General features: G+C 41.1%; 1 protein-coding gene across 3 annotated transcripts in view; it reads right to left on the bottom strand.

Annotated features, from left to right (window-relative positions):
* Positions 1-3,665: 3,665 nt before the first annotated feature.
* Positions 3,666-12,189, bottom strand: part of STX16 (syntaxin 16) — a 29,094-nt gene continuing 20,570 nt past the window's right edge. For all 3 annotated transcript variants that reach the window (XM_035122865.2, XM_035122866.2, XM_035122868.2), the window contains 5 exons: positions 11,708-11,870; positions 10,854-10,945; positions 10,032-10,175; positions 9,774-9,854; positions 3,666-8,085 (listed from right to left, as the gene is read on the bottom strand). In XM_035122865.2, coding sequence (XP_034978756.1) covers positions 7,981-8,085; positions 9,774-9,854; positions 10,032-10,175; positions 10,854-10,945; positions 11,708-11,870 — 585 coding nt within the window. In that variant the 3' untranslated portion in view covers positions 3,666-7,980. The remainder of the gene's footprint in view (positions 8,086-9,773; positions 9,855-10,031; positions 10,176-10,853; positions 10,946-11,707; positions 11,871-12,189) is intronic.

The raw sequence follows: 12,189 nt of genomic DNA, 5'->3' as shown, positions 1-12,189 counted from the left end.
TTCCCTTTAAAACTTCAACGCCATCCAAGTTGGTGCCCATCACTACCTCCTGGAGGAGCAAACTCCAGTTTGAATGTGCACTTTCTTTTCTCTGACCTTAACCTTCCAGCATTCAGCTTCCTCAGATGTTCATGAGTTATAAAAGAGGGAGGAAAGCAGTTTTCTGTCCGCTTTCTCCAAGATGAGGATCTGCTGAGGGTCTTGTATCATTGTCAGGGAAAGCTACTAACCTCTACATCAGGCATCCCCAAACTGCGCCCCTCCAGATGTTTTGGCCTACAACTCCCATGATCCCTAGCTAACAGGGCCAGTGGTTGGGGAAGATGGGAATTGTAGTCCAAAACATCTAGAGGGCCGAAGTTTGGGGGTGCCTGCTCTTCATGGAAAGGAGAAAGAGCAGTCGTCTTTCTCATGAAACAGCATGGATAGGAGGCTACAAAGATGTCATGAAGACTAGAAGTTAATTGCCTGAACTTTTTGTAGTTGAGAGATGCATTGTTTCTAGCTGCAGAAGTTGTGTCAGTTTATAGTCAGTCCAGAGTGAAAAGGCATACTGTATATGCAAGACATACTAGGGCAGGATGGTTTAAGAACCAGTTCCCCAGGAATCAAGAAAACATCTGAAACCATTGCTCTCCTTACAGGTAGGTAGCCGTGTTGGTCTGGGTTGAAGTAAAATAAAAAAATTCCTTCAGTAGCACCTTAAAGACCAACTAAGTTTTTATTTCACTGTATCTGAAGAAGTGTGCATGCACACGAAAGCTCATACCAAAATAAAAACTTAGTTGGTCTTTAAGGTGCTACTGAAGGAATTTTTTTATTTTATTGCTCTCCTGTAAGACCACAGAAGCTTTGGGCTCACACCTGTTGACAGGAGCAGCAGTTTGGGAGAAAATCCAAACTAGCAAGATGCTAAGTGGAATGATGTTTAAGACAGGCAGAAACCAAGCAGATTGGGGAAAATTTAACGTATGGATCCTTTTAATAAGAAGCTACGCTAGCTTTCTTCATATGCAGAAGGTCCTGAATTCAATCTCAGGCACTTCCAACTTAAAAAGAAGCCAGTAGCAGGAACGGAGAAGGATCTCTGGCCCCAATACTGGAGAATTGTGAGCCAAAATACACAACAGCAGGGATAAGTTACAGGGAACCAGGCAGAGAGCCTTCTCGGTAGTGGCACCCGCTGAAGGAGCGTCTCCACCCCCATCATTCTGCCTGGACACTGAGGTCCAGTACCGAGGGCCTTCTGGCAGTTCCCTCGTTGCGAGAAGCCAAGTTGCAGGGAACCAGGCAGAGGGCCTTCTCGGTAGTGCCACCTGCCCTGTGGAACGCCCTCCCACCAGATGTCAAAGAGAAAAACAACTACCAGATTTTTAGAAGATATCTGAAGGCAGCCCTGTTTAGGGAAGCTTTTAATGTTTAATGGATTATTGCATTTTAATATGTTCTGTTGGAAGCCGCCCAGAGTGGCTGGGGAAACTCAGCCAGATGGGCGGGGTAATAATAATAATAATAATAATAATAATAATAATAATAATAATAATAATAATAATTAATGGGCAAAGAATCTGACCTGCTATAAGAGAGCTTCCTCTGTTCAAGAGGTTTGCGAGCCACTAATTGAAGAGGATTTTCAAGGCAATGCAACACCTCGCACACCACACTGGAGATTTGATGGTTTATTCATACATTACAAATTGTTTCACAGAAGTGGAAGAAAATATACTGTACATAGTTGGGCAAGACGTGAGGTCCCTTCTGTTATACATGGCATAGATTCAGGCGGCAATTACGGTATACGGCCATGACAACAATCAACACTGGCTTCTGCTGGAGTTCATACACAGTGGGGCATTGAAGAACAGGGTCTTCCCAGTAATGTTGCCTCCTCATTGTTTTATGTAGGGTGAGCCACAGAACTGAACATTCACTTTGCATGCAAAGATTGAAATGCAAAAAACCATGAGAGCATTCTTAAGTTATATACAGGATTTTATACAGGCAAGGTTTCTCTCATTACTGTAAAAGGATCTGGGCAAGCTTTGTACAAAGCACTGGAACCTGTGTTGAGGAATATTTCCTGTACAGTACAAGGTTTGTACATAAGCTTCCCTAACAATGGAAGAAAGTTTCGGCCATGCAGAGCTCCAAGTGTGGTTCTGGGATCAGGATGAAAATGAGAGTGAGGTCACAAGAGAGCTGCGAAAGAAAGTATGCCTGAAACAGAAAAATGGCCCATATCTGCTCTGAGCTAATATTATGAAAACAAAATTAAGCAAGCCTTAAAATGTAAGGGATGCTTCATACATGCTGGTCTTCTATAGTATTCTGTGATTATTTCTTTGTTAAATAAAGTATGTGGCAGTTCCGTCCCTCATCGAGGCACAAATCTAAACAAGTTTAAGGTGTATAGTTCTTAATAAGTATTCACTTAATAAGTGAAAGGGACGTCTGGAACCCAGCAGAGGTTCTCAAACCTTGCCCTAATAAGCATCTGTAAATGGGGCTTTCCCCATTTTATCCTCTTTCAATGTTAAAAAGAGGCAGACACAGCAGACGGCATTTATTTAGGTTGAAAACTGATTTAACATTGTGAGCATGGCAGACGTAGTTTGAAGTCACTCGCGCTGCCCTAAGAACACATTTTCCTCCCTGCAACAACCTCTTAAAATTTATACCATGAAAATACCAGTTGTGACGGGGATCTATTGGCTAGTGTTTATTACATCAACAACATACCATCCCTCTGAAACTTCAGAGCAATTTTGAAACTCTTTAAAAGAAGTTTGATTTGTTTTAATGATAAAGAGTGAAGGACATCCGTACATACATATAAGCACATACAGTCATACCTCGGTTTAAGTACGCCTCGGTTTGAGTATTTTCAGTTTAAGTACTCTGCGGACCTGTCTGGAAAGGATTAATCCACTTTCCATTACTTTCAATGGGAAAGTTCACTTCAGGTTAAGTTCGCTTCAGGTTAAGTACGGACTTCCGGAACCAATTACACCCATATCTCAGGTTAAGTACGCTTCAGGTTGAGTACTCTGCGGACCCGTCTGGAACAGATTAATCCACTTTCCATTACTTTCAATGGGAAAGTTCGCTTCAGGTTAAGTACGCTTCAGGTTAAGTACAGACTTCCAGAACCAATTGTGTTTGTAAACCAAGGTACCACTGTATCATTTAATGCTTTCCTGTGCCCCAGCTAGTACAGCAGGTAATTCAGTCTCAGCTTTCAAGTTGTGATTAGGGAATATGTGATCCTCACCTCTCACCTTTTTTAGATATAAAAACCTGAATAGTTTCTTCTTCTTCAAAGAACAATATTGTTGAGGCATAGCCAAGAAGGAGATACATGAAACATTGCAGAAGTTTAGAGAAAACATCCCATAAAAGTTTATGATGCCCCTTTAGCTGTACAAAGGTCCACAAAAAAAGAGGCACAGCCACAATCTGTCATGACAATCACTGTCAAATCTCTGCCAATTCATCTGTTAATCTGAGACTTCACTGTTGTCTCCCTGGTCTTTTCCACCCATCCACTGTGAACTATAAGCCCACTGTACTTGTCTGACCAATGTCACACGGCTGGCATGGGAAAAAAGCATGTTAAAAGCAGTAGAAACTGACTTCGACAATGTTACTGAATTTCAATAAATAAATAATATTAAATAGAACTTCATTCCTCTCCGACTACAGTCATCTGACACAGAAACTATGATGGATGAACAGAAGGAACCTCGGGTCTGAAACCCCTTTGGAATGTACATATCTTACATTGGAGTCCTCAGAAATTGTCCCAATCAAGTTAATAGTTCTCAGAGCAATTGAGGATTTGTGTTAACCTTCAGAAAACACAGCGCACTAGACATTTACAAATGGGTCAAGTACAAGATACAAACAGAACTTCAGAAGCATTTCCCAATAGCCTTGGGAAGCTCTGCTGGCTGAAGATAAGATTTTGTTTTAGTGCCTTAAGAGATATGCCTATGCAGGGCTGTGTCTTCACAAAAACAAGTAAGTCCCACAGACATTTAAATCCTGCATCCACAAAGCATAAATTTTTCCTTAGAGTTAGGATGCCCTCCTCCCCACACCTGACCTGCCTTGCTTTATCCACAACCATATTGAGGGGAAAAACCATTTTAAATATTAATAACTTTGCTCAAGCTTTCTCTCATATGATTTCCTTTTTTACCCCCTTCCTAGCTTCTACAGCCTGTTATTTTTTAAAAAAGGAAAAAAAGAATCTGTGAGTGCTTGGTTTGCTTTTTGGGCACTATATATGAAAATGAAGTTAAGCAAAATTTGCATCCGTTTACTTTGTATGATTTGTTCTGCGCCAGGTACGGCATTTTCTTTTTTTAAAAAAACCCACATTTTTAGGCAGGATTGGTATGCTAACAATAATAAAGCCTTTATCAGATGCTCCCCTCCTGAGTTTTGTTCTGTGACTAAGTGGACAAGAAGGAGTTGCTGTAAAACAGATTCTCGCAAAAGGGAAACCTAAGTGCCCAGATTTGAGACTTCATATTATAACCATGAAATGATAAGACTGAAAAAGTATTTGTACACCTCTATGTATGCTAAAAGCACTGAGTTGCATTCAACCGATTATTAATTTTAAGTTAGCAATGCCTATTAATTTAAACAAATTTACTCTGAGTAGGCCTGTCATTAGCTTGCATCATTCTTCACAGGGTTCTTTGAGGATGGCAGTGAAATAGATTTAAAACTGCTACCCCCAAAATAAGATTGCTGCCCACTTTTTCCTGTCTGTATTTATAAGCAGAAGGCTTTGAATTTTAAGCCAGAATTAAAAGCAGTCCGCAAAAATACATGCCATTTGCCAGCCATTGTTGCGACAGCGTTTCATGTACAGTACTTATTATTCTGCAACCCCATGGCTGGATAAGTTATTTGTCGTTCTTCCTTCTGTCCCATCAGTGTTTGGATTTGAGGAACATTTCAGCAATTCCTGACTGCCTTTCAGGGTTTGGAAACAGAAAGTCCTCGCAACCACAAGCCTTCATCCCCAACAGTGAATCTAAAGTACAGTCGCATTGGCTCACATTTCATCTGTTGTTAACTTAATCCTCATTCTCTCTGCATTGTCAAAGCTTAGAGACTCTACATTTCTTGAAGCAGAAACCTATTTGTTTATTCCGTAAGCCAGCAGCCACATTGAGCATGGGAAAACAACAGTCCAAGGGGCCAGTTGCATCTCTGTCTGGCCCTTGGAACTACCTCTGGGACATACCTCTCACTGACTTGCTTTGCATCCAAGTGCTTTTGCAATTGAACATGGATAATGCCTTTCGCTTGCCTAGGGCGAGAATAAAGAGGGATGTGCATAGAAACTAGCCAACTGTACAATGGTTAAAATTTACATCTGTGCCCTTGCCTCTTACTGCACCCACTGTTGACATATGGCCCGGGCAATGTTGCCCAGTAGGAAGCAGAGCTCTCAGGCAGAAAAGAAGAAGATTCCTCGCCCCTAATATACATGAACGGTGCTATATAAAATGATAATCTTATCAATGCTGGCATAGTGGGTCACACCATAGAGAACTTTTGTTCAGGCAGACACTAGATGTGTTCTAGGGTTCGCATTGACCTTAGCAAATTGTTTATGGACAATTTCAACACCATCATGTCAAATTTTGGCAAAGGAAAAAAATAACTTGAAAGGAACTAGGAAGGAAGAGAAAGCACTATGTTGGATTGTTCATGGTTTTAATTTAATTCATAGGTTGTAAACCTGTTTCCTGGCTACATCAATTCATCTAAGACTGATATGGCTAGGGGAGGAGACTAAGGAGATATGATAGCCATCTTCAAATATCTCAAGGGCTGTCACATGGAAGATGGCCAAGCTTGTTTTCTCCTCCTCCAGAGGGTAGGACCTGAACCAATGATTTCAAGTTACAAGAAAGGGGACTCCTACTCAACAAGATGAAGAACTTTCTAACAGTAAGAGCTGTTCAACAGTGGAACCGTCTCCCTCGGGAGGTGGTGGGGTCTCCTTCCTTGGAGGTTTTTAAGCAGTAGGTCTGGTACACCTGCAACAACACCCAGCTATAAAAGCAGCAACACATTCCTGCAAGGTGGGCAAACTAACTATTCACTGATGCAATTCTAGTCCCCAGTGTTTTGTGGTCTTATGTCATATACTGAATAGTCCATCAAGCAGGAAGTACAGGACAACATCCACCATTCACCACCAGTGCCATGCTCTTTAGTTATACTGCCCCATGATGAAGATGTAGCGTGTTAGACTGAGCTCATTTTATAGCCCTATACGATGATCTGTGGGAGTAAGAGAGATCTGAAAGTGCTGACTTGGAACACAATCCACAGGGAGAAGCCGCGCTGACATAGGGAGCAGCACGAGATCACCACACTGTTATGCTGCATCTCTTTATTTCAGGAGATATTCCTAGGGGGACATTATCCTCTGTTCTAACCAGCAGGCTTAATCCTGGAGTGGATCAAGGCAAGAGTCTCTTTATTGTTTTCATCATTCTACAAAGAAATCTGAGTGGTGCAAAAAGCTGGGGGGAAAGGTGAGGTGCGGAGGGCACAGACAAGATCACAGTGACTGCAAAACACTGCTAGAGGTACAACCCCACAAGCTTTAAATAAATTATTCACAAAAGGAATGGTATCTTTTAAAACAACAACAACAAAGGAATGGAGCAAAGGTCCCTAAAATTGCCCAGCACTTTTAGGATCCAGTTAAAACTGCTAAAAAATGCTCCCTCGGCAGAGTTGCCAGCTGCATTGGAGGAACCAAGGAGTTCTAGCATAGTAGTACAGCATTTTAAATCACAGCTGTTGACCCCCGTTTCTCCTGAGGCTTTCCAGAGCCCGACAGAGGACAAACGTTTTTCAATTTAGATCCATGATTCCAATATATGCATTGGTTAGCTTATTTCACCTGATTTAAGCTACACGTTTGAAAAACCACCACCCCTTTTCCAATTCAGTATTTGGAAGTAGGGGATGAAGGCTGTCACCACTGAGGCTCACATGATAGCGAATAAAGATTTGGGGTCAGGGGAGAAGAGGAGAAGAAGAGCAAAAGATTTCCTTCCAGCTGTGCTTAACATTCAAATATTCCAAAATATATGTAGTAGAACAACAGTACAGTAGTACATAAATCAGTTTAGGGGAAGGACATGTGTCGGAGGCACGACAGGGAGAGAAGAAGCACATTCTGGATTATTTGAAGCCGAGAAAATAATTTAAAATTTCTGTAGCACTCATTATGGTTGGGGAGTTATATTTACACTGCTAAATACCACTCAAGGGAATAATGATAATAATAATGGTATGAAGTCACATGATATAAATTATCTGCTGTTTTAAAAAGTGTTTCACTTCCACTAAGTCTACACAGTTCTTAAATCTGGAGGAAAACTAGTTAAAATCAAACACTTTTTACATTTAAGGCAGTTTTACCTCCAACCCACAGTTTTTGGTATCGTCTCCAAAAAGAAACCTAGGCAGCTCACAAAAACCTAAGATTAACCGTAACATAAATGTTGGCAAACAACACTATTGGGTTCTCGATACAACCAGATTATGATGCTTTTCTGAAACATTTCAGTCCGTAACTTAATTTTAAAGATGCATTTTAAGTGTTCTACATCCTGGATAAATAGCCAGATGCCTGGTTTGGGAGCATTTCTCAAAATTCCCAATACTTTTTGCTCGCATTTTTGCAAACCACTATCTGCGCAGTCATTTAGCATGTAAAACAGAAAGGGGTTTTGTCCCCCCCCCCGAAACATTGCACAGATCTTGCACCACTAGGGCTTCTACATTCATTCACAAGGCAGCGTTCCAGAGTGAGAGGCTCAACCACTCGTATCAGCAACAAACAAACCAAAAGGGGGGGGGGGAAGAAGCACAACACCCCCACCTCCCGAAACGTACAAACACAGAGGAAGAAAAACATCACAGGAGTGCTACCTAGCGAAATTTGACAGCAATGAGAAGAATGATAAGGACAACTACTATTACAAACAAAATGACAATGACAAGCATCTTCCGATTCTTCTTTTGGTATTGCTCAGCCTGTGGATAAAAGAAAAGAGGAATTCAGTGCACTGGAAAAAAAAACAAAAACAACGGAGCAAATTTAATGTAGATCCCTCCATGTAGACACCGCAATTATTTTGAACTTGGTTTCAGCATCAGGGGTAATGTAAGCCATCACTCAAATGTATAATCTGTAACACATGCTAGCGAGGTGTACATACTGAAGAACAAAAGAACAAACCAACCTGGCAGTTTTACCTAACAGTCATTATCTTGCTGACTTTACAACATGGTCCTACTCACATTTTACGTTGACGTCATATGTTTTATTATACAAGAACTGTGTTATAAGGAAAGAGGGCTTTTTTTGGTTTTTGCTTCAATGGGACTTACTTCCAGGCAAGCATGCATAGGATTGTAGCCTAAATATATTCCGATTATATAGTGAAGTTTGCATCCCAGGTCCGACTGACCACATTTTTCACTCCACTATTTGATCCCAGCACAACATACATGACGGTTACTCCATGTTTATCCTTGCAACACACCTAGCTCAGGCTGAGACAATTCAAGCTGATAAAAGTAAATAAATGGAGAGAAGATCCATTTTGCAAAAAAAAGGGCTTCAGCAAGAGTTGCAGGTGGTGCAAGCACTATCGAAAAGTCGTAATTTAACTTGCAGGGCTGACTGATATGTCACATTATGTCACTGGTCTTGAAAGACCTACATTGGCTCCCAGTACGTTTCCGAGCACAATTCAAAGTGTTGGTGCTGACCTTTAAAGCCCTAAACGGCCTTGGCCCAGAATACCTGAAGGAGCGTCTCCACCCCCCACTGAGGTCCAGCGCCGAGGGCCTTCTGGCGGTTCCCTCGCTTCGAGAAGACAAGTTACAGGGAACCAGGCAGAGGGCCTTCTTGGTAGTGGCACCCACCCTATGGAACGCCCTCCCACCAGATGTCAAAGAGAAAAACAACTACCAGACTTTTAGAAGACATCTGAAGGCAACCCTGTTTAGGGAAACTTTTAATGTTTGATTACTGTATTTTAATATTTTGTTGGAAGCCGCCCAGAGTGGTGGGGGAAGCCCAGCCAGATGGGTGGGGTATAAATAATTTATTATTATTATTATTATTATTATTAAGTCATAGCTTAAAACCAACCATTGTTTAATATTAATGAGCAGCATGCTGGTGGACCCCACTGAAGAGCTCTCGCTGCAGCCAGGAAAGAACCCATAGCCCTGGCTTGTTGTGATGTCTGAATCCAGGCTCAAGGTTCTCTGCTTATTGCTCCTTGTTTGCTTGAAGAAAACAAGCTACAAGCCCAGATTCAGCCCCTGGCTCATTTCCCTGTAGGCACAGTGGCAGCAGCAACACAGAAGGAGAGAAGTGAGAACTTTTCAGCACTATGCACCAGTATTCACATTAAGCCATAGTTTGTTACCAAGTATGGTTTGATGTGACATACAAACCAGCTTGCTACGTTGCCAGCGTTTGAAAGCTAGGTGTTCAGTTGCGGCCAGGAGCCAGCTGTGAAATCATTGTCCAATATGGCTCACTTTAAGCTGTTTGCATCCTGTTCGTCTAAACTACCTGTTGAAACCCCATGGAAAACAGACTGCCATAGAAAGAGACACCTTGCCTCAAGTTTCTACCTGGTCTTTCATAGCCGTTCCTAGACAGAATCAGTACTGACGCAGATTGGAAGACACTTTGTGCTTACCTTATGCAGCTGTTTCAACCCTTCTTCTGTTTTAACATATGATTGTTCAACATTGTAGTCAATCCTATCCAAAACTGTACCCTGAAAAGAAGAACCCATGCTCATTATTAAAGGGATATTGTACAAGAAATCAAAGGATGGTGGCTGGCAAAATTTTGGTTGGGCCGTGATAATATGGGCATTGGGCAGGGAAGGAGTTTCCATGTAAGGGAACTTCATATGATGCAAGTAACATAGCAGAACCTTAGAGAGACTTACCTGTTCTACTATCATTGATCCCAAGTCCCTAAAAATTTCATTGAGATCAGAAATGGACTGTACAATTTGTCGGATTTCTCGCTCCCGCTCTTCCACCAACACTGTGTTTTGTTCCACTAATACTAGCTGGTCACCTGTAAAACCCTTATTTAAAGAAAGAAAAGATATTGAGTGTAAATAGTGTACCGTAAATAGTTGCTAATATCCCACAATTTTACAAATACCAAAAGCAAGGACTAACCTAACTCAATCGTTTTCAACTAATTCTTATTCTCTTTTGACCCCAACCTACAACATACCAAACTTTTTTTTTATAAAAAAAATCATACATCTCCATTCTCTCTCTTTTTCTCGAAATAAATAAAAAAATTGCAATGGTGATATTGGGGCAACCCTGCTTAGGCCCAGGTGTGACTCATTTGTGGGTCCCAACTAAGAAACCAGTAGAAACATGGTTTAAAAATCCAGAGCCAGCACATTTTCCCCTCTCAGAACCTTTGGCAGAAAGGCTGACGAAAGATCTCTGTTCCCTGGGGCTGATGGGAGGTGTAGTTCAGCAGCATCTGGGCGTGCCAAGGTTCCCCACACCTGCTATACTAGGATGGCCTGGTTGTTACAAATGGCAACTCATTAACTTAAATCTCTTCCCCACCCCTCACCAAAGTCAGGGACACATAGAAAGATCAACTGCCAAACAGATATCAGATTACTATTCATTTGTTTTGTGAAACAAGAATGCTGCATTTGTTCTACCGGATGAAAATTAAAATAGCGCCTTTTCAAATACAACCATTATTCATCTTTAACAGTTCCTGCACTTACCCGATCGTATAGTGTTGTGTCCTCACCATCATCCATAAGGGGAACTGAAGTGTCAAAGAAATGTTTGGATCTTTCTTCTCGATTCTTCATACCTGGCAGGAGCAAGAAAAAACCCTGTGACTATAAATGAAGCATTTATTAAAGCATACAAATGCAAACTTGGGTAGGTTGAGAAATTGAAACCATACGAATAACTTGAACAGTTTTGTACCACCTGGCTACAATATCATCAATTATATGACAGATTTAACCCTGACAATCAAATAGGTTTCCAAAAAGAAGAATCAAAATTCCTGTTAGATTTTTGGGGGGATTGTTCAAAAGTTCTTTCAAAAATGTTCAATTTACTACTGTATGTTTAATTATTAATATACAAAAATACAACCACAATAACAAAGTTACAAAATAATAACAAGGAAGTCACGCACAGGTGGAGGGAAGACACAGGGCAAGAAATAAGAACCAAATAAGAAATGGCTAAATGTTGGTACATAATGAAATGTGAAAATGTGAATTTACAAATATAATGTATATGTATTACTAGGTAAAGATTTCATATATGTATTGCAACATTAATAAAAAGAGAGAGAGAGAAATTACCTGTCCCCGTTCCCCAAAACTGAAACAGAAGTGGCCATTGTGTTTTACAAATAAATAAATATTTCTCATCTGCTTCCCACCAGAGCCCCAAGGAAATAGCCATAATCTAACCAACCCAATCAGGCTTATTAGTGCTAGTTACCTAATGAACATAGCGCCTAGTAGGAACGGAGCAAAATTAATCTAGCCCAGTGTTAAACTGTTAACACCATCTATAGAGGGTGCTCTGCAAGCAAATGGCACAAGCTCCTTACGTTTGAGATAGTCAGACTGCCCGTGCCTAAAGCTGGTGGACAGGTCCTGAAGGGACTGCGCTAAGCAAGACACAACATTCTTCAGAAGCTGCCGCTCTTGGTCTGTGCAGCTTCGAGACTTGCTGTGTAACGTCTGGACTGCTCGCTGACACCTGTGGAACAACTTGTGGGGGGAGACAGAAGAGAAGAAATTTCTAGTAGCAGGAAAGCCCTTCTGTTTGCTCAATTCTAAAAAACAACCAATTAAGAAATTAGCATTCTAACTGAAATATTATTTTTCAGCTATCACTTACAGAGTTGTATGAATGTGCAAATATCTTTTAATGGCTGGACCTAATCTATCCTTACAGTAAATTGTGTGTGCTAAGTCCCTGGTTATTCCCATTGTGCAATGGTGGAACTGAAGTGGCTGGGAATGCCTGCCTAAATCAAAGAGAACCGATCTGTTTGGTTCTCTTGAAGTTGCTTGCCTCTCTTTGGGG

The sequence above is a fragment of the Zootoca vivipara genome, chromosome 7 (assembly GCF_963506605.1).
Source record: "Zootoca vivipara chromosome 7, rZooViv1.1, whole genome shotgun sequence".
NCBI classification, from domain to species: domain Eukaryota; kingdom Metazoa; phylum Chordata; class Lepidosauria; order Squamata; family Lacertidae; genus Zootoca; species Zootoca vivipara.
The sequence above is the reverse complement of the archived record's forward strand: the minus strand, read 5'-3'. Positions and strand labels throughout refer to the sequence as shown.